The sequence below is a fragment of the Eschscholzia californica genome, unplaced genomic scaffold, assembly GCF_041429995.1.
Source record: "Eschscholzia californica isolate CP2 unplaced genomic scaffold, dmEscCali1.0.p SCAF_5, whole genome shotgun sequence".
Classification (NCBI taxonomy): domain Eukaryota; kingdom Viridiplantae; phylum Streptophyta; class Magnoliopsida; order Ranunculales; family Papaveraceae; genus Eschscholzia; species Eschscholzia californica.
This window is the reverse complement of record NW_028238472.1, coordinates 28,496,700-28,521,629: the sequence shown is the minus strand read 5'-3', so window position 1 is coordinate 28,521,629 and position 24,930 is coordinate 28,496,700. Positions and strand designations below refer to the sequence as shown.

Below are 24,930 nucleotides of genomic sequence, written 5' to 3'. Positions count from 1 at the left end.
TTGGAATATTGTTACCTGATATGATTTTCAATGGATTTAAATGTAGAAATGAGAATGTCAACCTAAATTATCATCTGGTATTGAATTACTATTTTAAATCTACATAAGCATTTCATCACATTCAATTTTTAAATAAATACATTTAATTTACATTTAAATATAATCTTAAAAAGAAAAGTAGTACATATTTATATCAGTCAAGAAGTTAAATTGGTCCGGCTTATCTATTATACAAGTAAAGTTTTGATAGTCCTTTTGGGTTGACTTTTATATAATAAAAAGAGGAATATTGTTTAAAGAAAAAGATAGTATATTATTTGGACTAATAACTTCAGTGGAATTAGCTTATGTAGATGAGAGGTAAAAAGTAAATTTGTTCTTTTATAAGTAAGAAGATAAAGTACATCTTTTACAAGAGAAATGGGGTATATATATAGTAAAAACTAAAACACCCAAAAACTAACACTTATGGGACGGGTAATGATTATCTTCATAGTATCTGGGCACCTCATGCTCTAATACTTAACCATGAAGGTAGAAATGGTTAGCAAATCTATCTAGTTGAATTGATGAGGACACCTCATCTATTAATTAGATAACCCAATAGTGGTCAGCCACCAAGTATACTTAGTATAGATAACATAAAGGGTTATTTTCCAAATAGCCTTTAACTTTGTGACCAGCTTCCTGCCTAGCCCCCTATTTTAACAAAAATACTCATATGGTCTCATTTTTCAGTTACTTTTAACTCTCCAATAATTAGTTATCATTTCTCTCTCCTCCATCTCATTACATTTCTCTGCCACCTCACCTTCTCGCCACCTAATCATCTTCACCGGCGAAGGTCGCAGGTCGGCCAATTTTCTGGCCGACGACGTTCAACTTAAAAAAAATATTTTTTTCCCTCTCTCTCTAAATTTTTTTTTCTCTCTCTCCTTTTTTTTCTCTCTCTCGATCTGGTTCTTCAAGAACCTGATTTGGACCTTGAAGGAGGTCTCAAGGTCTCAAGAGAGAGAAAAAAAAATTTTGGAGAGAGAGAAAAAAGTTTTTTATTTTTAAAGTTTGAAGGTCGCCGGCCAGAAAATTGGTCGGCCAGCGACCTTTGCCGATGAAGATGATTAGGTGGCGAAAAGGTGAGGTGGCACAGAGAGGTAATGAGATGGAGGAGAGAGAAATGATGACTAGTTAACGGAGAGTTAACGGTAACTGAAAAAGGAGGTCATATGGGTGTTTTTGCTAAAGTAGGGGCTAGGCAGAAAGCTGGTCACAAAGTTGGGGGCTATTTGGGAAATAACCCTAACATAAAAGGGTTTGTTGAACATACAACTTACCCTTGTTTAATTAGTGATTGAATGTACCCCTCGGATTCAAGGTTTTCTTCCAATGATGGGTTAAAAAGGAACATGTGGCATAGCTTGAGGCAAAATACGAAATTAACCCCTTCTTGATGTTTATAGTGTTTCTTTTTGTTGAAAAGTCCGAATATATTATAGAGTTTCCTTTTTGGCCCTTTACTTTCTAACCATTCTTTTATTGGGCTTCATATTTTTCGTAAATTCAAAATTAGTCTCTTTTTGTTAACTTCATTAGTTAACTTTAATGATTAACATTTTTGTTGCCTAATTACTCTTCTTCTAAAAATGATTTTTCTATCCTCATTTCCTCTCTATTTTAATTCCCAAAAAACATTGAACTTCTTAAAAAACTTAGGAGCCAAAATGGAATTAATTTTCAAAATTTTTAAAACATATTAAAGCAACTTCATCTCTCCCTTTCTCCCCTCTATTTCATCACCTCTCTCTTCCACTTCATTTCTCTCCCCACCTCATCATCTTCTCCAATGAAAGTCGTTGTCCGCCCAAACTTTTCGGCGACCTCCAAACATAATTTTTTTCTTTTTCTTCTCTCTTTCTTTTTCTTCTATCTTCTTTGTTCTCTCCCTTTTTTCTTTTCTCTATCTCTCTCTATATATCTATCTCCGATGAAGGGGTTGTTCCCCATCGACAGAGATAGATAGAGAGAAAACAAAGAAGACAGGAAAGAGAGAAGAAGAAGAAGAAGAAGAAGAAGAAGAAGAAGAAGACGAAGAAGAAGAAGAAGGAGGAGGAGAAGGAGGAGGGAGAGAGAGAGAGAAGAAGAAGAAGGAGGAAAAGATAGAGAGAAAGAAGAAGGAGAGAGAGAGAGAGAGAGGGAGAGAGAGAGAGAGAGAAAGAAATAACGAGAAAAAAAATTAAGTGAACGTCACCAAAAAACTTGGCCGCCCGGTGACCTTCGTCGTAGAAGATGATGAGATGGCGAGAGAAATGAAGCGGAGGAGAGACGTGATGAAATAAAGTATAGAGAGGGAGAGATGAGGTGGCTCTAATGTTTTTTTAATTTTTTTAGTATTAATTCCATTTTCTCCCCTAAATTAGATAAAAAAAAGTTCAAATTTTCTTGTGAATTAACCCATATTTTAAATAGAGAGAGAAAAGGAGGTTAGAGAAATAATTTTTATAAAAATGATAACTATGGCAACAAAAATGTCAACAGTAAAGTTAACTAACAGAGTTAACAAAAAGGGGTCAATTTTTAATTTACAGAAAACATGAGGCCAAAAAGGTAGCTGGTCATAAAGTAGGGGGTCAGAAAGGAGATAACTCTATATTAAAACGTCAGAGTATTATATTGGCCAAAAACGGCATCTGGGCTTAATGGAGACGGAATTCGTGTTGGGCCTTCCTTCTACGCCCGCCTTCATACAACATGAAGTGTGCACCTCTAGCAACCCAGCGAGCTTGACATGGAAGCCCGTCGAGAGTTCCTCACTAGCAAGCCCAACACGCTTAGTAGGCTCAGTCAGTCTGGGGTGCTCGCCCTAGCCTACTCTTCTAGCGTGACAACCCTAGTCTGACGTGTCAACTCACTCAGACTCCGTATGGTCACGCCACCACGTGGCTAGCAATTAAAGAACGAGTCACCTCAATCCCTAACATTTCGCTATACGTTGAGGTCATGGTAGAAGACCGAGTCTTGCGCTACTTTGAGGGAGTAGTAGGCCTCTTCTACTGGTAACAAGCGGACTAAGGCGGCAGGCATCGTAGGGCTACGACGCCCCATCCAGAGATCAACGGCTACGAAGGCACTCTAATGAGATCCTACTATTCCGGATCTAACTAACCCGTGCCCATGGGTGGTTATCTTTCTCTAAGTTCTATAAATAGAGGAGGCCTCATTCTCAGAAGGGATCATCTGACTCTCACTCGAAATTACTTACTTCCTCTCAACTTGGCGTTCCAGAAACCTTTTTGCTCCAATCACATCAATCATTCACCACTAAAGCTCCGACTAGAATCCATCTACTCCGGTGACCTCTTATCTAAGTTAGTCAAAGAAGGGGGTTCCGTCCAGAAGTGTCCAGATACCTCACCAGATCTTATTAGAGGCTCTCTGTTCCTCTTCTACCTTTCTAGTCTACTCTACCGTGACCTGAAGCCTACTCTGCCATCGTCAGAAGTCTGCTCTACCATCATCAGAAGTCTACTCTGCCGCGACCAGAAGTCTACTCTATCGTCTGAGTAGACCAGAAGCTATCCGATTCATCTTTCCGTAGAACCGACCTCCGGCCACTCTACGAGTCGCGCCACCTCCGACGCTACAACGACTCCACTATCATTAGTAACTCTACTTTCGGCTTATTCATTTACGTTATCGAACTAATTTACTGACTTGACCGTCGGAGGGTCCTTGGCCGACACCATCTCCGGTGCCCCCTTGGACTTCACGGTTTTGTTTCTCTTGTGCAGGTCAACAGGTCTCTAGTACCCGCTTCCTACCCAGACGTTGGTCTACCAGTAGCCATTCTCTACTCGGACGTTTGTCTACCCATCTACCCGACCACCAGACCCGACCTTCTGCCTGTCCACCAGTCTATTTGAAGGCCTGAAGCCTAGTTGCTGGTGTCCACCTAACGATCTCTCTAACCGTGTGACTTTCTACCCGTCCATAGTTTGGCGCCCACCGTGGGGCCTCAACAACAACTATCAAAGACGACTTTTGCAACGGCAGATGACATGGTAGCCACTCCGATCGATGTTTCAGCCCAGATAGCCGCTCTCACAGCCTAAGTACAGGAGAATGCCCAAACGTTCAAAGCTCTGGAAGAAGATAATTCTCTGATGAGAAAAGAAAACCAACTACTTCAAGAAAAGATCACTGAGCTCTCCTTACCAAGAACAACAGGAATAAGGTTCCGAGCTCTAGTTACTTCAATGCAACCTTTCACTCCAGAACCAGGAAGCTCTTCCAGCCAACCAACCATGCAATCAACTACCATCAGTGGTTCTACAACACTACCTGCTACTGAAGCTGGCTCTGCAACACCTTTCATAACGACTCTACCTTCATTCCAAAGCTCTGCTCTGCCCCTACACTCTACTCTTCCCCTACATTCTACTACTGCTCCTCTCTTTTCCTCTTCAATGTGTACCATTCCCTCCTCCCACACTGTGGCAGGGGGGACAACGCTTAATTCACAAGCTGACATTCTAAACTTGTCTCCTACAGGTATTCCTCTGGAGCAGATCATGACTAGGAAACTCGCAGAGATGGAGGCAATGATCACTAGGATCCCTGGAGTTCCAGCCCCACTAAGGAAGAGTCTGCCCCAGAGTTACGCAGACTCACCTTTCGTCGATGCTATTGCCTTGGTAGAAATGCCTAACAAATTTTCATTCCCTAACATTAAAATGTACGATGAAACATCCGATCAGACGATCACATCGCTTCATATAAGCAGAGGTTGTTCACCGCTGCAATACCCAGAGATCTCAGGGAGGCGTGCATGTGCAAGAGTTTCGGTTCAAGTCTCGTAGGTCCAGCTTTGCAGTGGTACACAAACCTGCCCAACAACTCGATCGCTTCCTTTGCCCAACTCACAGACACATTTGTAAAGCAGTTCGCCAGCAGCAAAAGCTAGAAAAACTAACTTGCGACCTCTACCGAGTCAACCAGAGAAGAGGCGAGCCACTCAGGGACTTTGTGGGGAGGTTCAATCGAGTGAAAGTATCGATTCCCTACTGCAACGAGGAGACGGTAGTTGACGCATTCCGAAAAGGTTTGCTACTAGAAGGGGAGTTGTACAAGGAGCTTACTAAATTCAACTGCACTACCATGGAAGATGCCTTGGCTCGCGCCCAGGTAGAAATTCGGTGAGAAGAAGACGAAGCCCACCGAAGCAAATATTATTCTTATGATGACAGGAACAGGGACCGTCGCTCTAGACGAACAGATCGGAGAACAGATAGCAGACTAGGGGAGCCCCACCCAACTTCCAGACATGGCCTGCCTAGGGAGAACAGAGGCCACTTGATCCTCCATCAGGTCGCCCAACAGAGAAGCCTCAAGGACCCATTCGCACCAGAATTCCAGAGTACAACTTAAGCATTGAACCAGTCGAACTAGTAGCAGTTATGAAGGGCATGGGAGGTACAGTAAGATGGCCAGGAAAGATAAAGACTCCTAGCGAGAAGAGGGATACAACCAAGTGGTGCGAGTTCCATGGAGATCATGGCCACAACACTGCGGATTGCATAGCCTTAGGCTAGAAGTTGCAGAGTTGTTGAAAAGAGGCCACCTTACTGACTTGTCGACAGATATAGGGAAGAATACCTTGGCACATCGCGACACCCAGATCAAGGAACCAGAGCAACCGATTCCTACGAAAACGTGTCTAGTAATCTCAGGAGGTTCTGAAGTGAGTGGAGTCAGCCACTCTGCCGCCAAGAGGAGTGCTAGAATTGCAACCATCCCTCTAGCCCACTCTACAAGAGCTACTCCTCATGCTTACACCAACCAGACAATAAGCTTCGTAGACAATGAAGCCACATGGCTCGTCAACCCTCATCATGACGCTCTTGTCATCTCTCTTAATATCGCAAATGTTTTAGTTAAGCGTATTTTAATCGATAATGGTTCGTCTACTAATGTTCTTTTCTTGAATGCTTTGCAAGGTATGGGTTTAGATGAATCTTGCATCTGTCGATGGTCTACTGTCCTGGTAGGGTTCAGTGGAGAGCAAAAGCACACATTAGGGGAAGTCACCCTTCTCGTCTACGCAGGAGGAATCAACCTAAACACTATGTTCGTTGTACTAGACTTCCCTTCTGCCTACAACATCATACTTGGCAGGTCATGGATCCACAATATGAGGGCATTGCCATCCACTTTTCACAAAGTGCTCAGGTTCCCAACTCCCTGGGGTGTAAGGGAGATCAGAGGAGAGCAGAGCACTTCGAGAAATTGCTACAAAAATGCAATGAAGGCGCCAAAATCAGCCTTGTAGCAATTACAGAAGGAGAAGTTCGGTAGTACTGATCCAGACAACCCAAACATGGAAGAGCTAGATGAAATCCAGATCCACCCTGACACCCTGGATCATAAAGTGCAGATTGGGTCCAAACTCAGTCCTACGCTGTGGAGCACGTTAATCGAGTTCCTTACAGCCCACTATGATTACTTTGCCTGGTCCCATTCTGACATGACAGGAATCGACCCTGAGGTAATGGTACACAGATTACAGGTAGACCCGGATCACCCTCCAGTAAGACAGAAGCGTAGAAAATTTGTTCCAGAACGCAACAGGATAATAAATGAGGAAGTTCAAAAGCTGATCCAAGCAAGATCTGTTCGAGAAGTTAACTACCCCGACTGGTTGGCCAACGTAGTCGTGGTGAAGAAGAAAAATGGGAAGTGGAGAGTCTGTATTGACTTCACAGACTTAAGCAAAGCTTGCCCCAAGGATTCATTCCCGCTACCCCACATCGACATGCTTGTCGATGCCACTGTAGGCCACCAACTACTCAGCTTTATGGACGCTTTCTCTGGCTATAACCAGATACTAATGCACCCGGCAGACGAGGAAAAGACTGCCTTCATCATAGAAAGAGGCATCTTCTGCTACAAAGTAATGTCGTTCGGGTTGAAGAATGCAGGGGTAACCTACCAGAGACTGGTAAACAAAATGTTTGCTGGCATGCTGGGGGACACTATGGAAGTCTACATAGACGACATGCTAGTCAAATCTCTGGTGGTCGACGAGCATCTCAAACATCTCCAACAAGCATTCGACGTGCTAGAAAGGTACAATATGAAACTTAATCCTACTAAGTGTTCCTTCGGTGTTTCTTCAGGGAAGTTCCTAGGCTACATGGTGACTCACAGAGGAGTAGAGGCCAACCTAGACCAGATCCAGTCTGTGATGAACATCCCTTCTCCCACATGCATCAAGGATGTGCAGAAGCTAGCTGGTCGAGTGGCAGCACTTAGTCGTTTTATCTCACGTTCTTCAGAAAAATGGCACCATTTCTTCTCTACTCTGCGAAAGTCCAAAGAATTCACATAGACTCCCGCTTGTGAAGAAGCACTCCAGCAACTAAAACAGTACCTAACTACCCCGCCTTTGCTATCGAAGCCTCAAGATGGCGAAAACTTGTATGTGTACTTAGTAGTCTCTGAAACGGCGGTATGTGCAGTTCTAGTGCGAGAAGAACAAGGTAAACAACTACACATCTATTATGTTAGTAAATCCCTGCTAGATGCAGAGACACGTTATAGCGAACTAAAAAAGCTTGCGCTAGCCTTGGTGATGACTGCCAGGAAGCTAAGACCTTACTTCCAGTGTTACCCGATAGCTGTAGTTACAACATTCCCGTTAAAAAATGTACTTCACAAACCAGATTTATCTAGTAGACTAACCAAGTGGGCAGTCGAACTTAGTGAGCATGATATATCCCAACCTCGTACTGCAATTAAGTCTCAAGTGTTGGCTGACTTTATAGCCGATTTACGCCTGGTACTCTAATTCAAGCCGAGAAGGAGTTGTTGTGTCTTGCAGAGCAGAAGAAGATGAAATGGACGTTGTCGGTTGACGGTTCCAGTAACATGAATGGAGTTGGACTAGGCATAGTCCTCCAATCCCCCGAGGGAGACCAAATCCAGCGTGTCATCAGATGTGAATTTAAAGCTACGAATAACGAAGCAGAGTACGAAACCCTAATCGCTGGACTAGCTCTTGCCAAAGACATGGGCGTCTGAAAGATAGAAATAAAGTCAGACTCCCAACTGATAGTCAACCAGATGCAAGGAGCATACCAAGCCAGAGATGCTAGGATGACCGCTTACTTGACCATGGTAAAGGAAATGCTAGCTGACTTCAAAGAAGCTGATATAACACAGGTACCCAGACTAGAGAACGGGCACGCTGATGCCTTGGCCAACCTAGGCTTGTCAATCCCAGCCAAGGCAGAGCAGACAATTCCACTCGTCATCCTCCAATGGCCAGCTACGTGGAAGAACTCCACATTGGAAGTAACAACTGTAAACTCCACCGATAACTGGATGACACCCATAATAAGCAACCTGATAACCGACCAACTACCAAAAGACAAGAATGAGGCTCGCAGACTAAGGGCAAAGGCAGCCAGGTTCACTATGTTGGAAGGTCAGTTACTCAAAAGGTCCTACTATAGACCGTATCTCAAATGTGTCACTCTAGAGGAAGCCAAATACGTGTTAGCTGAGCTTCATGAAGGGGAGTGTGGAAATCACTCAGGGGGTCGTAGTCTGGCCAGTCGAGTCCAAACAGCTGGCTACTACTGGCCTACCATGCGAGCTGATTGCATAAGTCATGTCAGAAGTTGCGACAGTTGCCAGAGGTTCGCCAACTCTTCTCATTTACCTCCAGAGAAACTCAACTCCATACTCTCACCATGGTCGTTCATGAAGTGGGCTATGGACATCGTAGGAAAGTTGCCCACTACTCCAGGGCAGCGAGTCTATATGCTAGCCGTAACAGATTACTTCACCAAGTGGATCGAGGCTGAGGCATTCCACCAAATCAGAGATCGCGAGGTAAAAAATTTTATTTGGAAAAATGTCATTTGCAGGTTCGGAGTACCCAAGGAGATCGTTACCGACAACGGTTCCCAGTTCATTAGCTTCGATTTCCAGGACTTCTGCAAGGAATAAGTCCTGCTTCCAGCACTGCTTTTGCTCCTCTGCTTCTGCTCCTCGTTCTTCTACTCTTGTTCCTCTGCTTATGCTCCTCGCTCCTACCTTTTGACTCCTGCTCCCGTTCCTCCTATAGCCCTCCCATGGTCCTGAACGATAATGATTCTTCTGTTGAGAACTTGTGCATGGAGGTCGTCGGTGAAGTCTTCATTGACATCCTTCTTCCTCGAGACCTTCTGGATGATGACAATCTTTCTGCGTTGGCCATAGCCCATCCTCTCTAACCCCTGGTTTACTCATTAATCGGCGTCACAAGTGCTTATGAACCTGCTTTTTTTTCGACCGTTGAGTTTTTGGTTCGCCGTCGTGGGGATGGTCGGTTACTTGCCGTGATTATCAAAGCCTCAGTGGTCGTTGGCGGCTCCTGCTGCTTCTTCCTCTTCTTCCGATGTGCCATAGTTGTTCATGAATGATGTTTCCCTGCATATATATATATATATATGCGTTTGTATGTATGTATATACCAAAACAATCAGTCAATTTGATTAGTTTTACGCTTACTAATGTAGTTTCCCTAATCTCACCACACATGCTCCAAATGATCGCCCCTGCAAAAAGAGTAGCTTAGATTTATTCTAGTATGACCTATAATTACTAATTCCTTTTGCAAAATAGAACCCGAATTAGTGTAATTGTATAGCTTTGAATACTTTTCGAGTCTGGATTTTGCCCCCTGATCATGGCTGCTGCTCCCATGGTTGTTTTTCGTTGGCTTTAGCACTTCTCCTTAAAACCCTGATCGTGGCTTTCACTACCAGGGCTGGTTTCGTTGGCTTGAGCGCAACTAGTTTAACTAGGACTTCTCCTTGGACCCCTGGTCGTGGCTTTCGGTACCAGGGCCGGTTTCGTTGGCTTGAGCGCAACTAGTTTAAGTAGGACTTCTCCTTGGACCCCTGGTCGTGGCTTGCACTACCAGGGTCGGCTTCGTTGGCTTGAGCGCAACTAGTTTAACTAGGACTTCTCCTTGGACCCCTGGTCGTGGCTTTCGCTAATGGGGCTGGTTTCGTTGGCTTAAGCGCAACTAGTTTTCACCGGGACTCCTCCCGCACCCCCGGTCATTGCTTTCGCTACATGGGTTGTTTTGTCTGCCTAAATATGACTAGTTTCGCAAGGACTTCTCCTTATACCCTCGGTCACCTTTGCCAGGACTGTGGTTGACTAGGACTTCTCCTTAGGATCCTCAGTGGGAACCGCGTTTCACTCGAGTAAAGTGAGTTTAACTAGGACTTCTCCTTATAAGGTTTCTGGTTATCGCCGTAGCTACCAGATCTGCCTAATTTGTCGGCTTGAGCACAGTTAGTTTAACTAGGACTCCGCCTTGAGACCTTGGTGAAGGGTCAGTTTTACTCGTGTAAAGTTTCAGTTTAACTAGGACTGCTCCTTAAGGCTTCTGGTCGTCGCCTTAGCTACCAGAACTACATGTTTTGCCGAAGCAAAGTGAGTTTGACTAGGACTCCTCCTTTGATAGCATCGCCTTTTTGCTAAAAATATTTTGCTTATTCATAAAATAAATATGTAGCTTGTAGCGCTACTTCTCCTGCTTAACGGCTTTATTCGCAAAATTACTAAAAGAAAATAAAAAAGTGATGGTAACCTACGTGGTCCTTGCTTGTCAGTCCTGCATGTCTGCCTTGGGATCTCCGTAGAAAACTTTGTCTCCTCCGACGGTAGTCGGGTTAGTGGTTTCTTCTTCACAGCCCTGAGCGAGATTAGGTAGCACTTTCTTGCTACTTCTTGATTCCCTCTGACCGTTCCTATGAGATTTGTTCCCGGGATTTGGACTTTCATCTTGAGGTGGTTCATAGAGATTATCGCCCCTAACTCTCTCAGGAAGTTCCTACCCAGTATGATGTTGTATGCATGCATCTTATCGACTATGGCGAAATTTAACATTATTGCTTTCTTCGTTTCTCCTTCTCCTATTAGTACGGGTAGCAATGTTATCCCATCGATCTCGACTTGGTTGTCACCGAACCCTGTCAAGCAAGACTTATATGATTTGAGATGGTGAAGACCTACCCCGAGTTTTTGAAAGCATGTTCGGCTCATAACTTCGGTCGAGTTTCCTGTGTCGACTAGGATGCGCCCTACCCTCCAATTGGCTGCGACCGCTGTTATCACCAGGGGGTCCGCGTGTGGGGTTATTACCCCCACTAAGTCATCGTCGGTGAAGACGATGGGTGGCATTTCCACACTGGGATTGATAAACAGAACTGGTGGGTTTTTTTATCTCGTTGACATATCTGCGTTGTTCTCCTTTGGTAGCTCCGCCGAGAGTTGGCCCTCCCGAGATAGTATTGATGTTTCCCATAACCCCGGCTGGCTCCTCTAGGCTTATGGTAGCTTTCTTGTTTGCTGGGCTCTGTTCGTCAAGTCTAGCCCAGATCTGATTCCTGCTCTGTTCGATGACCTTTTATTCTTGTACTCGTAGGATCGTTGCCCCTTCTTCGATAAGGTTCTTGAGATGTCGACAATTATCAGTTTTGTGACCATAGCCTCGGTGAAAGGCGCACCACGCGGTAATGTCTCTGAACCCGAATTATTCCTTATCATCGTTGGGTCTGGGAAGTTCTGCTTTTCCTTTCGCTATTAGTAACTGCAAAATTTCCTCCCTACCTTTCACCAACGGGGTATAGGTGGCAAAGTCAGATCTGGGTCTTCTATTTCGTTCTCGTTCCCTGTGAGGCCTAACATCCTCTCGTTCTTTCTCTCGGATCGGTTCACTTTCATACGGGATGTTTGCCACCTCCTTCATCCGTTGGTAGTTTTCTTCTTTCGTGATGAATTGTTGCACCCTCTCTATTTGCACTGCCAGGGTATCTGGTTCCTTGCCAGAGATGTCCATGATGACATCATCCTGCCTGAGGCCTCTCAATAGGGCGGCGAAAGCAACCTTTGGCTCTAGGTGTCTTTACGAAGTTTAGTGCAAAAAACGAATAAAAACGAGAGAAAGCCAAACTTAGGGGCATTTTGGTAATTTAGAGATGATGGTGTTCTAGAAATCTTAGTGCTCAGATGGAAAGTAGAGTTCAAAACGAATCCAACGGCGAAAGCGGAAGCTAAATCAGAGTTCGAATGGGAATGTTAGCCTTAGTCAAAGTTGGAGTCAAACACAGGTGACCAAGTCAGCATTAATACCAAAGAAGATAATCCAGTACTTCATGAAGTAGTGTTTTCAGTGGCCTCGCTCAATCTGATGGCGCGGACGCGAGGATCTGCTAGAAGATGGATTTTCCCGATACCAAATCCAGGCGCACAAAGGATACCGAGGTTTGCTGATCCTGTGTGTCTGTTTTACTTTCTCAAGGTAGGCCCGCGCAATCTGACGGTTTCTGTTGTACCCAGACACGTGGCGTCATCTTTTTAGCTTGTTTCATCCTGTTTCGCTGGTCCGTGACACAACAACACAGTCGCTCTTGACAGCTCACACGGTCATCTATTATGGCTTTACAAGGTTGGTCATTTATTCCCAAGTTTTGTGGGAAATGTTATTCTTCCTCTTTCTTTGACCTTCTTCTATTAAAACAGAAAATATAGTAGAGAGAGAGAAAACGAAAATAGAAGTAAAGAAGATTAGAGATATTGAAAGAGAGCGTGAGAAGGAAAGAGGGATATTCAGTGAGGAGATTTGTTATCTACAAAAGGAAAAGATTTTGCTGGAGATGTTGATTTAAAGAAAGGAAGATTGTTGGATTCGGTTTTGGAAAGGACAGATAGAACTTCCCGATTGGGATTCGGTTATGTTAATTTTAGAGAGATGAAATCAAGGGCAAGATATTAACAGGAAGGAGGGATTTGATCGAGATTTCTTTGGGAGAGAGAGTGGAGACTGGTCGAATAAATCTAGAGAGAGAGGGAAGATATTTTCTCTCTCTAGAAATTTAAACAGAGAGAGACAACCACTGATATGGGAATTTTCGGTTTTTCTTCCTCTACCTCTATAAAACAGGGAAGTCGTCATCAGGACATGTTATCTCATCTATGGAAGGGGACAGGAACTAATAGAAGGGGGCTCGGTTGGAGAATTAGCTGGGGAGTTCTTCTTCTTCTCTGAACTTCATGAGTATCTAAAGAGATAGAAGAGAATAACAGCAGAGAGGAAACAGGGATTCAACATCACTTCTAGCTTCATCTTCTCTGCAAAAACAGAGTGGCTTCATTATTTACTTATTCTTTGTGAGAGAGAAAAGAGTGGATAGAGAGCAGGAGAGAAACAGATAGATTATTTCATGGAGAGAAAAGAAACAGAGTTATTAATCTCTTGTATTCATTATTGAAATCGAATTGTAGAAAGAGTTTGGTGAAATTTACTTTTGTGAGAGAAGAATATTATCATCATTCCATCACCATCGTTAAGGAGTCTATATATCTTTGGGTGATTTCTTTTAACATTACTTTTGATCTTAACTCTTGCAATGAAACTCTCCATGAAATGTCTAACGATCATGTGTAGCTAGAATTCCTATCTAGGGTTAGATGAAACCTTTCATGTATATTATATAGCTTTTTCATCTTGAAAATTTTAATGTGCTCTTATCATAATCATAGTGATTTATGTTTCATTGTTTATGCTTATAACTTGATCCATCATTATTAGATTAGGTTCTTTTATGATTGATACTTGATAGAGGTGATAGGCAATAGTGAGAACTCCTTGATGTGATGTTCGAGTTCGATCTCATTATGATATAGTTTTCATGGTTGTGCATCCGATTTGATCCACCATCATTATATTAGATTCTTTTATGGTCGATGCTTATCATATGTATGTCATTAGTTGACTTATCATTCGAGAAATCAAATTTGTAGTGTCATTGATGACTAAGATTTTATTTTACCATGATTAGGCAGATTCGAAACCCTAGGTCATCTCCCCCATTGCTCTGTTTACCGTTATTATTCGTTTTAATATTTTAATATTGTTTAATCACCAAAAAACCAAATCATTAAAGGAAGCCCGTTACTTCTAATGTTTAGAATAGGTTGACTTAGTCTCTAAGGATCAACCACGGTCTTACTGGGTTTTTACTACTTGACACCCGTATACTTGCGGGTGGAGACCTTTTAGGGTAACCTTCTAGACCATCAAGTTTGTGGTAAGTTTTGAATTTTCGAATACTTTGACTTACTTTTCCATTTTTGGTGTGTAGAACGCTAAGGAGCAAAGGAGAAGACGCAACAAGGAGGAGGAGGAGTCGAAAAAGAAGAAATTTACAGTTTTTATTTTTTGTATTTATTTTGGTGAGAGAGAGACTTAGACTTTTTAGTACTTTCTTTTGTTTTAAGTTTTGACCCTAATTTAAAGGGCATAATTGTAATCGAAACCAAAGAAGCCTCGGGTTTGAACACTCAAGGGAAGAGTGGCCCGGGCCGTCCTTAAAGGTCATCGCCCGTCTTGAACGAGATGTAATTTCTTGATCACCCACGAATCCCCTGTAAGTGGGTAGTTTTGTGTTTGTTTTCCTATATGATCTTCGTAGTGATTCCTCGGTTTTGAAAAAAAAATTATTAGAAAAAAGAAAAAAATGGTTTCCTGATGAGACATGAAAATGTCCCATCTGAATCTCTTAACTCGGGTTAGTTAGTCAATTTCGAGCAGTTACTCTCACGAATTACTTGTTTCTTTTGTCCAGGTGTCTTTTACGGAGTTCAGTGTGAAAGACGGATAAGATCGAGAGAAAGACATACTTGAGGGCATTTTGGTCATTTGGAGGATTTTAGAGAAAAGAACAGGAGAGAGAGAGACAGAACCGGAGCTTAACATTTTTTATTTTTCTTGATTTTTGATTTTTCTTTTGTAACCTCTGCTTCTTAGTGAGAGAGGGAGAGATTACAGAGGAAGAGAGAGAATTAGAGAAAGACAGAGACAGAGAGATTAAGAAGAGAGTTATTGTAGAGAGAGAGAAAAACAGAAACTCGGTTTTAAGAAATCATTATCCTTTTCTTGCTTTTGATTTTTCTTGTTGTTTTCTACTTCTTAGTGAGAGAGAGGGAGATTACAGAGAAAGAGAGAGAGAGATTACAGAAAGAGTGAAAAAGAAACAGAAAGAAAGTACTTTCAAGAAGACGAGAAAATAATTTTCTCTCAGAGAATTCATTTCCGGGAAGACGAGAAAATCGTTTTCCCAGAGGGTGCGTTTGGCAGAATTCTTGGAAAAACAGAAGGAAATCACTTCCTTAAGGCTCTGTTTGGCTGCAAAATCAGTAAGAAACTCAATTTTTCTACTTTTTCTCCCATATTTTATGTAATTAAACGTCTATCTATCATTATGAGAAACTAATTTTTCCATCTAGGGTTTAGATGAAGTCTATAACGAGAATTTTATCAATTCGATTTATATGCAAGTCAATTTTTAGATTAAATCTTCATATCTTTTAAAGTTCTTATTGCTTTTAATGACAATATCTTCCGGATTCTAGAGCGTTCTCATGTGATAAAACCCGAGTAAAACAAAGAACTTAGTTGACTAAGACAAATACATCGTCTTTAGGATTATCATGTGGACGGATTCGAAAACCCTAGGTTCTCCTTTTCTGAATATCAACTTATTTGTTTTCTTTTGAGTTATATTTACTATTCTTTTTATTTGAATTATATTACCAATCAAACCAGTTTTGAAAATCACAATAGTTTTAAGATTAAATTGAGTTTGACTTAGTCTCTGAGGAACGAACCGGTCTTACCGAGAAATTACAACTTGACACCCGTGCACTTGCGGGTGTAGACCTAGTTAGGGTAATCTTTTAGGCCCATCATTTCCTTGTTACCAAAAACTCTAGCAGTTGACCCGTTGGAAGCATTCTTGGCCCATTTTAGCTTAGATTTTGACGAGGAGAGCAGTATCAATGAGGTGAATGCTTTATTGGATTCAACCCCATTGCTGGATACTGCAAAGTGGGAAGCTAAAGCGGAACTCCTCATAATCTCATAGCCAATTATACTGTCACCTTTAGAGGCACCTCAATTATCATCAGAAGAGGGTTCTAGTCAGTCTAACCTAGAGTCGTCTCCATTTATGGGGGAACCAATAGGGTGGTCTATGACAGACCAAAAGAGTATAAGTTCATCTGACCCTGAGAGTCCTCTTGATGTTAATGCATATGGTCCCTTGAGAATAAGTCTAGACGTTTTTGCAGTTCCTCACCCACTTTTTCATTTATACATAGACCCTTTTGACCAGGTCTCTACTATTTTGGGTGTAGTACCAAAGTTAACAACCTTAATGTCGTCTAAGTTTGGGGATTGCCTTTCTTTTATGATATTCTCACATACACTATCAGTAATTTACAAAAATGTGAGACTACCGTTCACTGAAAACTTTGTGTTTTGGGTGGACCCACAGATGTATCGGTTATTGGTTTACAGTTAGTCACATATCTGTAATCCAGTAGGTAGAACTCTTTCTATTTTTTTCGATTCATTTGTTTTGTCTGGCTAAAGACGTTAAACTTAGCACTTTCTGGGAGGCAACCCATGCAGAGGACGCTGAATCGGGTAATATCTCTCCCTTCACCCTGTTATTTTTTTTTTTTTGCATAGTCTTCAGAACATTCAGGACAATGTTCGATTTAAGTTTGGGGATAGGGGATTGAATTTTTTGCTAAGTCCTTATTTCAAAAATTCAAAAGGGTTCAAAATTTCAAAATTTTTGGATGGAAAATGTGAGTCTAGTTGTTTTTGCTTGTTAATAGTTATAGAGTCTAGTTGGTCGAGCTATCCGTTTGCTAAGGGTTTTTCCATGAATTTCGAGTCTTGAAGTTGTCTTGGCACTAGCCATGTGAGTGTTAGATAGCTGAAGAGTTGACTTTTCTGAGAGAACTTAATTGATCATTAGTGGAGACTTAACCTATGTGAGATTCTGAGCCTTTCTTTTTGTTTTGAGTGATCTCTTCTGCGCTAACTCTGAGTAGAGTGAAGAGCTACTCAACCTCGCAATAATCAAAAGAGCTCATTTGATCTCTTGAGTTCATATTTTACAACCACTAGGGATGTCCTCAGGAATGTGAACCTTACTCTTGTAGTCTGAGAAACTTGAAAGCAGTGTCAACTAAAAGAAAAATATAAACCTCATCCATCATTTAGAACCCTGAGAATAAGGCATGAAGCAAAAGGAAGAGAATATTACCAAGGAAAGAATAATGTCAAGAAAGTATTATTTGTATTTTGAGTATAGTACTCGTGTACTGAAAAAAATAAAATAAATAAATAAATATATAATATTGTTTGTTTCTGTTTAAGTGTTTATCCCAAAGTAGTTCTTGAAGAATTGAAGACGTCGAGTTATCAGGAGTTTTAGTCACATCTTCATTAGAGCCTATTGACCTCTAGGAAGCATTGTTAGATAGTAGATCAGGTGAGAAGAGTTGGTTAGTTTCTCCATTCCGTATTAGTGGTTGTTTCCTTTCTATGAGATCAGTCGTTTACAGAAAATGTTAGTCCATCTTTTGTAATGTGTTGAGTTTTCTCCATACTCATACTCACACATTGAGTGAACCATTTATGAGTGACTTTCGTTTTAGAGTGTATGACCGTGAGGCAGTAGTCGAGGCGAAATGTATCGAGAAAGTAACCAAAGTCTTGTCTGTTCTGAACCAAAATGATACTCATATTGGCTGTCACGTGCACTTCGGGTCTTGATTTTTAGCCTTTGTATGGTTTGGTCGACTTGGATTTCAATTCTATTAACTTTCGAAAATTTACCGAATAAACATTTTTAGTCCATGTCATATTTAGACCCTTTTAGATTTTGAAATATTGAATTTTGTGGGTATATTCACTGCAAACCCTCACGAGACAAAACTCGTCCTCTAGGGCAACCTAGAGGTTTAGCGGCTTGTTGCACGGGCTAAGTGCAATTGTGATTCCCTACGAAAGTGGTGAATTGGGTTTAGTTATATTTTTTTGTTTTGCTCGAGGACTAGCAAAATCTAAGTTTGGGGATGTTTGATGAGACATGAAAATGTCCCATCTAAATCTCTTAATTCGGGTTAGTTAGTCCATTTCGGGCAGTTACTCCGATAAATTATGTGTTTCTCTTTCTCAGGTGTCTTTACGGAGTTTAGCGCAAAAAACGAATAAAAATGGGAGAAAGACAAACTTAGGGGCATTTTGGTAATTTGGAGATGATGGTGTTCTGGAAATCTTAGTGCTCAGATGGAAAGCAGAGTTCAAAAAACATCCAACGGCAAAAGCGGAAGCTAAACTGGAGTTCGAATGGGAATGTTAGCTTTTGTCAAAGTTGGAGTCAAACACAGGTGACCAAGTCAATATTAATACCAAAGAAGATAATCCAGTACTTCATGAAGTAGTGTTTTCAGTGGCCCCGCTCAATCTGATGGCGCGGACGCGAGGATCTGCTAGAAGATGGATTCTCTTGGTACCAAATCCAGGCGCACAAAGGATACCGAGGTCTGCTGATCCAGTGTGTCTGTTTTACTTTCTCACGGTAGGCCCGCGCAATCTGACGGTTTCTAATGTACCCAGACACGTGGCGTCATCTTTTGAGCTTGTTACATCCTGTTTCGCTGGTCCGTGACACAATGATGGGCCTAAAAAGTTTTCTGAATAGGTCTACACCCGCAAGTGCACGGGTGTCAAGTTGTAAATTCCGGTAAGACCGGTTCGTTCCTCAGAGACTAAGTCAAACTCAAATTATAACTTTAAAACTATTGAGATTTAAAAAAGTGAATTGATGATGGTAAGATGATTAAAATAAAAATAGCACATAAAACTCAAAAAGAAAACAAATAAGTTGATATTCAGAAAAGGGGAACCTAGGGTTTTCGAATCCGTCCACGTGACAATCCTAAAGACGATGTATTTGCCTTAGCTAACTAAGTTCTTTGTTTTACTCGGGTTCTATCGTATGAACGCTCTAGAATCCGGAAGATGTTGTCATTAAAAGCAATAAGGACTTTAAAAGATATGAAGATTTAATCTAAAAATTAATTGACTTATATATAAATTGAATTGATAAAATTCTCGTTATGGACTTCATCTAAACCCTAGATGGAAAAATTAGTTTCTCATGATGAAAGATGAAAGGTTAACTATATAAAATGTGGGAGAAAAGTAGAAAAAATTGGATTTCTTACTGATTTTGCAGCCAAACAGAGCCTTAGGGAAGTGATTTCCTTCTGTTTTTCCCAGAATTCTGCCAAACGCACCCTCAGGGCAAACGATTTTCTGGTCTTCCCGGAAATGGATTCTCTGTGGGAAAATAGTTTTCTCGTCTTCTTCAACTCTCTTTTTCTCTCTAACTTTCTGTAATCTCTCTCTCTACTATAACTCTTCCTTTCTATCTTTTTGTCTTTCTATCTAATATAACTAAAAAAAATGGAGTTACAGTAATGAAATCAATCAAAATAAATAACTTTATAAACCTGAAATCATTATGAATTTCTCTCTGTAATCTTTCTCTCTACAATCTCTCACTCTCTCTGTAATCTCTCTCTCTCTCTCTCTCTCCGTGATCGCTCTCTCTCTCTCACAAAGAAAAGAAATCCATAAGAAGAAATTGAAACTATAGATGATATGATGATGACTCTCGGTCTGTTTTTCTCTCTCTCTCTCTCTCTGTTCTCAATGGTCCTCTCAAAAACATCCTGTTGCCTTCGTTTTATAGACTAGTAAATCAGCAAATCTCGCCCAAACCAATCTCCCCCCAAATCCAAACAACCCTCTCGGTTGTTATCTTCGATTTCAATTTGAGAAGATAAGGGAGGGAGAAATCACATACCTGCTCGGTTTGGCCTCAAGAGATCCCGTGACCTTTTCAACACAGCTGTTAGAGGAGAAACTTCGCTGCTGGTCGGGTGCATCGAAATCAGATGGAACATACGTCCATCAGTTGGATACCAGGTCACTCACGTTTGAACCGTTAGATGCTTGCACGGAGCGTTGAAGCCGTGATACGTAAAACATGGAATCATTTCACCGAATAACCTAAAGTGTCGTCCTGCTATGCCCGATTTCATACCGAAATATCAAAATTTCTGTTCTGGATTCGCGCCACGTGTTCAGAAGGATTTGATTTTTACCGAAACTTTAACTTGCACTCTTTTGTTCATCCGGACTCCTATTCGACTTTCGTTTTCGCCATTGGATTCGTCTCGGACTCTACATTTCATTAGAGCACCAAAGTTGACCAAATAGCCAGACTTCCATAATTTCCAAATGACCATAGTACCCTTGACAACTATTTCTCCCAATTTCATCTGTTTTTCACACTAAGCCCTGTAAAGACACCTGAAACAAAAAAACAAGCAATTCATCAGAGTAACGGCTCGATATGGACTAACTAGCTCCACTTAAGAGATTGAAATGAGGCATTTTCATGACTCATCAAACATCCCCAAACTTAGATTTTGCTAGTCCTCTGTATCGGTCAACATCTCTAAAAATGGTTTTAGCCGTTGTCCATTCACTTTGAACACACTACCATTTCTGTCTTCAATGTCGACCGCACCATAAGGATACACAAACTTGACCGTAAAAGGTCATGACCATCTAGAGCGGAGTTTACCAGGAAATAAATGCAAACGTGTGTTATATAATAAAACTTTCTGACCCGGTGAAAATGTTTTTCTTAAAATAATTTTATCATGCAACATTTTCATCTTATGTTTATATAACCTAGCACTCTCATATGCATCATTTCTCAACTCCTCCAACTCACTGAGTTGCAACTTTCTCTCTCTACCCGCCTTGTCAAGCGAAAAATTCAATTGCTTGATAGCCCAATATGCTATGTGCTCTAACTCAACGGGTAAGTGACATGCTCTGCCATACACTAGTCTATATGGAGAGATTCCAATAGGGGTCTTAAACGCTGTACGGTAGGCCTATAGTGTATCGGTTAGTCGTAAAGACCAATCCTTCCTATTGGTGTTAACCTTTTTCTCCAGAATGCGTTTAATCTCCCTATTCGACACCTCGACTTGACCACTAGTCTGTGGATGATATGGGGTAGACACTTTATGGGTAATACCATATTTATTCATCAAAAGCTTCAACTGCCTATTACAAAAGTGTGTGCCCCCGTCACTAATAATTGCCCGCGGTGTACCACAACGTGAAAGTATGTTTTCCTTCAAGAAAGTGATCACAACTTTGTGATCATTCGTTTTGCAAGCAACCGCCTCTATCCACTTAGAGACATAGTCAACTGCAACTAGGATGTACAAATTTCCAAATGAATTTAGGAAGGGACCCATGAAATCGATGCCCCACACATCGAAGACCTCAACTACCAAAATAGGATTAAGGGGCATCATCTTCCTACGTGAAATGCTTCCCAACTTTTGGCATCGTTCACATGCCAAACAATATGCATGGGTATCCTTAAATATAGACGGCCAGTAAAAACCACATTGTAGAATTTTGGCAGCCGTCTTTTTACTACTAAAATGCCCTCCATATGCATGATCATGACAAAAGGAAATGATTTCGATTGTTCCTCATCAAGAACACATCTCCTAATGATCTGGTCGGGACAATACTTGAATAAGTATGGGTCGTACCAGAAGAACCGTTTTACCTCGGATAAAAATTTATCACGATCTTGCTTGGTACAGTGTTTGGGTATTTGACTAGTAGCAAGATAGTTCACTATATCAGCAAACCAAGGTAATTGGGAGACACTAAAGAGTTTCTCATCAGGAAAGCTCTCTCTCATGGGTAACTTGTCTTCTACAGATTCGACTACAAGTCTAGACAAGCGGTCTGCTACTAAATTTTCGGAACCCTTTTTTGTCCCGAATTTCTATTTCAAATTCCTGTAGCAGCAGTATCCATCTAATCAGCCTAGGTTTTGCATCCTTTTTAGAAAGGAGATATTTTAATGCAGCATGATCAGAGAATATGATGACCTTAGACCCAACGAGATATGATCTGAACTTCTCTAGGGCATACACTACAGCTAACAACTCTTTTTCAGTGGTAGAGTAGTTTAACTGTGCATCATTCAACGTCTTACTGGCATAGTATATAACGTGAAGAAGTTTATTCTCACGTGGACCTAACACAACTCCAATGGCATAATCAGATGCATCACACATGATCTCAAATGGAGTACTCCAGTTGGGAGGTTGGACAATAGGGGTGGAAGTCAGCATAAGTTTAAGTTTCTCAAAGGCTTCTAAGCAAGGACCATCAAAGACAAATTTGTTCTCTTTTGCCAAAAGATTACAAAGAGGTTTAGATATCTTGCTGAAATCTTTGATAAACCGTCGATAAAATCCAGCATGTCCTAAGAACGATCGAATATCTTTGACCGTTTTAGGGACCGGGAGGCTTTTTATCAACTCAACTTTTGCTTTATCTACTTCAATGCCTTTTCAGAAATGACATGTCCTAAGACTATTCCGGAGCGAACCATAAAGTGACATTTCTTCAAATTAAGAACTAAGTTCTTCTCTTTGCATCGAAACAACACGAGTGTGAGGTGATGCAGACACTGATCGAATGATGAGCCAAAGACTGAAAAATCATCCATAAAGACCTCGAGAAACCTCTACCATATCTGAAAATATGCTCATCACACATCGTTGAAAAGTGGCGGGTGCATTACACAACCCAAAAGGCATCCGTCGATAAGCATAGGTTCCAAATGGACAGGTAAAAGTGGTTTTCTCTTGGTCTTCAGAGGCTATTGTGATCTGATTATAGCCAGAATAGCCATCTAAGAAACAGTAGTAGCTATGCCCAGCTAGTCTCTCTAACATCTGATCAATGAAAGGAAGAGGAAAATGGTCTTTCCTCGTGACCGTGTTCAATTTCCTGTAGTCAACACAAACACGCCACACAACGGTCATCCTGGTGGGTATTAACTCATTTGACTTTTTCTTGACTACAGTAATGCCTGATTTCTTGGGTACAGTTTGAACAGGACTGACCCAAGTACTATCTGAAATAGGGTATATAATACCCGCACCTAATAATTTCAGGACTTCAGCTCTAACAACCTCCTTCATGTGAGGGTTAAGTCTACGTTGCATTTCCTTTGACGGTTTAGCATCTTCCTCTAGGTAGATATGGTGCATGCAAACAAAAGGACTTATACCCTTTAAATCAGCTATTGACCACCCTAAGGCCTCTTTGTGGTTTCTAAGGACATCTAGCAGTCTACTCTCCTGTTCTTTTTCTAACTCAGAAGCAATAATGACAGGTAGAGTTTCAGATGGGCCTAGAAACGAATACTTTAAGTTATCAGGCAAGGGTTTCAATTCTAAGGAAGGTTGTTTTTCTGTGGATGGAGACCCCTCTGGGATAGAAGGACCACTGGACTCATTGGTAGATGATATTTGATTTGTCTCTAAAGTTGGCAAGTCAATTGGTTCTGACAAGATGAGGGGTTCAACTTTCGCTTTCCACTTATCAGTATCCAGTAATGGGGTAGAATCCAACAAAGCATTTACCTCATTGATACTTCCCTCCTCGTCAAAGTCTAAGCCAAAATGAGCCTATAGTGTTTCTAAGGGATCCTCGGATAAAGTTTCAGGTAAAGAATCCTGAACGAACATATCTATCAGATTCAACTCGCTAAAATCATCAACATCATCTGGGAAAAGTCCAGCTTTATAGATGTTCATCTCTACAGCCATGTTTCCAAAAGACAATCTTAAGAGTCCACTCCTACAATATATGATAGCATCAGATGTAGCTAAGAATGGTCGTCCTAAAATGACGGGAATTTGACTTTGGGAATTTGACTTTGGGTATCACGAACTGGTTCTGTATCCAAGATGATGAAATCCACAAGAAAGATGAATTCACCAAATTTTATCAAAATATCTTCCACTATTCCACGTGGTCGCCTAATAGACCGATCCGCCAACTAGAGAACTACAGAAGTGGCTTTTATTTCTCCTAAACCTAACTGTAAGTACACCGAGTAAGGAAGAAGGTTAACACTAGCACCTAGATCTAACAATGCTCGTTCGATCTCATGTTCCCCTATGGTGCATGGTAATGTAGGACTTCCTGGGTCTTTGTACTTAGATGGAAGGGTTTGTCGGATAATAGAGCTCACTTGATTAGTCAAGAAGACTTTCTTATGCACGTTCATCTTACGCTTTCTAGTACATATATCTTTCAGGAACTTAGCGTAAGCTGGGATCTGTTTAATAGCATCTAATAATGGAATGTTATTACTAACCTGTTTGAACATTTCCATTATCTCCTCAAACTGAGACTTCTTCTTAGGTTCTACCAAACGCTGAGGATAAGGGGCTCTAGAAACATATGACTCAGACACAATGGGTAGGTTTTCAGACTCAGGAGTCTTCACAGGCTCTTTACTAGGGGTACTAGTTGGTAAGGTTGGTGGTTCAGAGTTTGGTTCACTATCTTCGGGAACTCCTACCTTATGTTCAATTGCCCTAGCACTTCTAAGGGTGGTTACTGCATTGGCCTGGTCCATTGACATTTTACCCTTCGGATTTGGCTCTGGTTGACTAGGAAATATACCCTGTTCTCTCTGACTAAGAGCTTCTGTAAGTTGACCTACCTCGGTTCTTAAACTAGATATAGTCTGGTTGGTCTGTTTTGCAAACTCCATTTGGGCCAAAGCTAGCTGCTTCATGGTTTCCTCTAAAGACTCCTTGGTATGAGAAGGATATTGGGTACTAGATTGACCCTGATTTTGAGCATAAGGATTGCTTATGAGCATTAAACCCAGGAGGGTTCATTGAACTACTAATCTGACCCTGACCCTTTGACCAAGAAAAATTGGGGTGATTTCTCCAACCCGGATTATAAGTGTTCGAATAAGGATCATATTTCTGACGGGTATCTTGCCTAGAGTTTCGATAAAGAACATTTGCATGCTCTTTTTCGTCAGGAACAAAGAATAGGGTAAACTTATTTCCAGTATGAGATGG

At 41.3% G+C, this 24,930-nt stretch overlaps 1 protein-coding gene across 1 annotated transcript; it reads left to right on the top strand.

Moving 5' to 3' along the window:
* Positions 1 to 4,586: 4,586 nt before the first annotated feature.
* LOC147538107 (uncharacterized) lies at positions 4,587 to 6,322 on the top strand. The gene is made up of 3 exons (XM_086642957.1): positions 4,587 to 4,824; positions 4,937 to 5,189; positions 5,575 to 6,322. Exons 1-3 carry the CDS (start codon positions 4,587 to 4,589, stop codon positions 6,320 to 6,322), a joined length of 1,239 nt encoding a protein of 412 aa, XP_086499083.1.
* Positions 6,323 to 24,930: the final 18,608 nt, after the last annotated feature.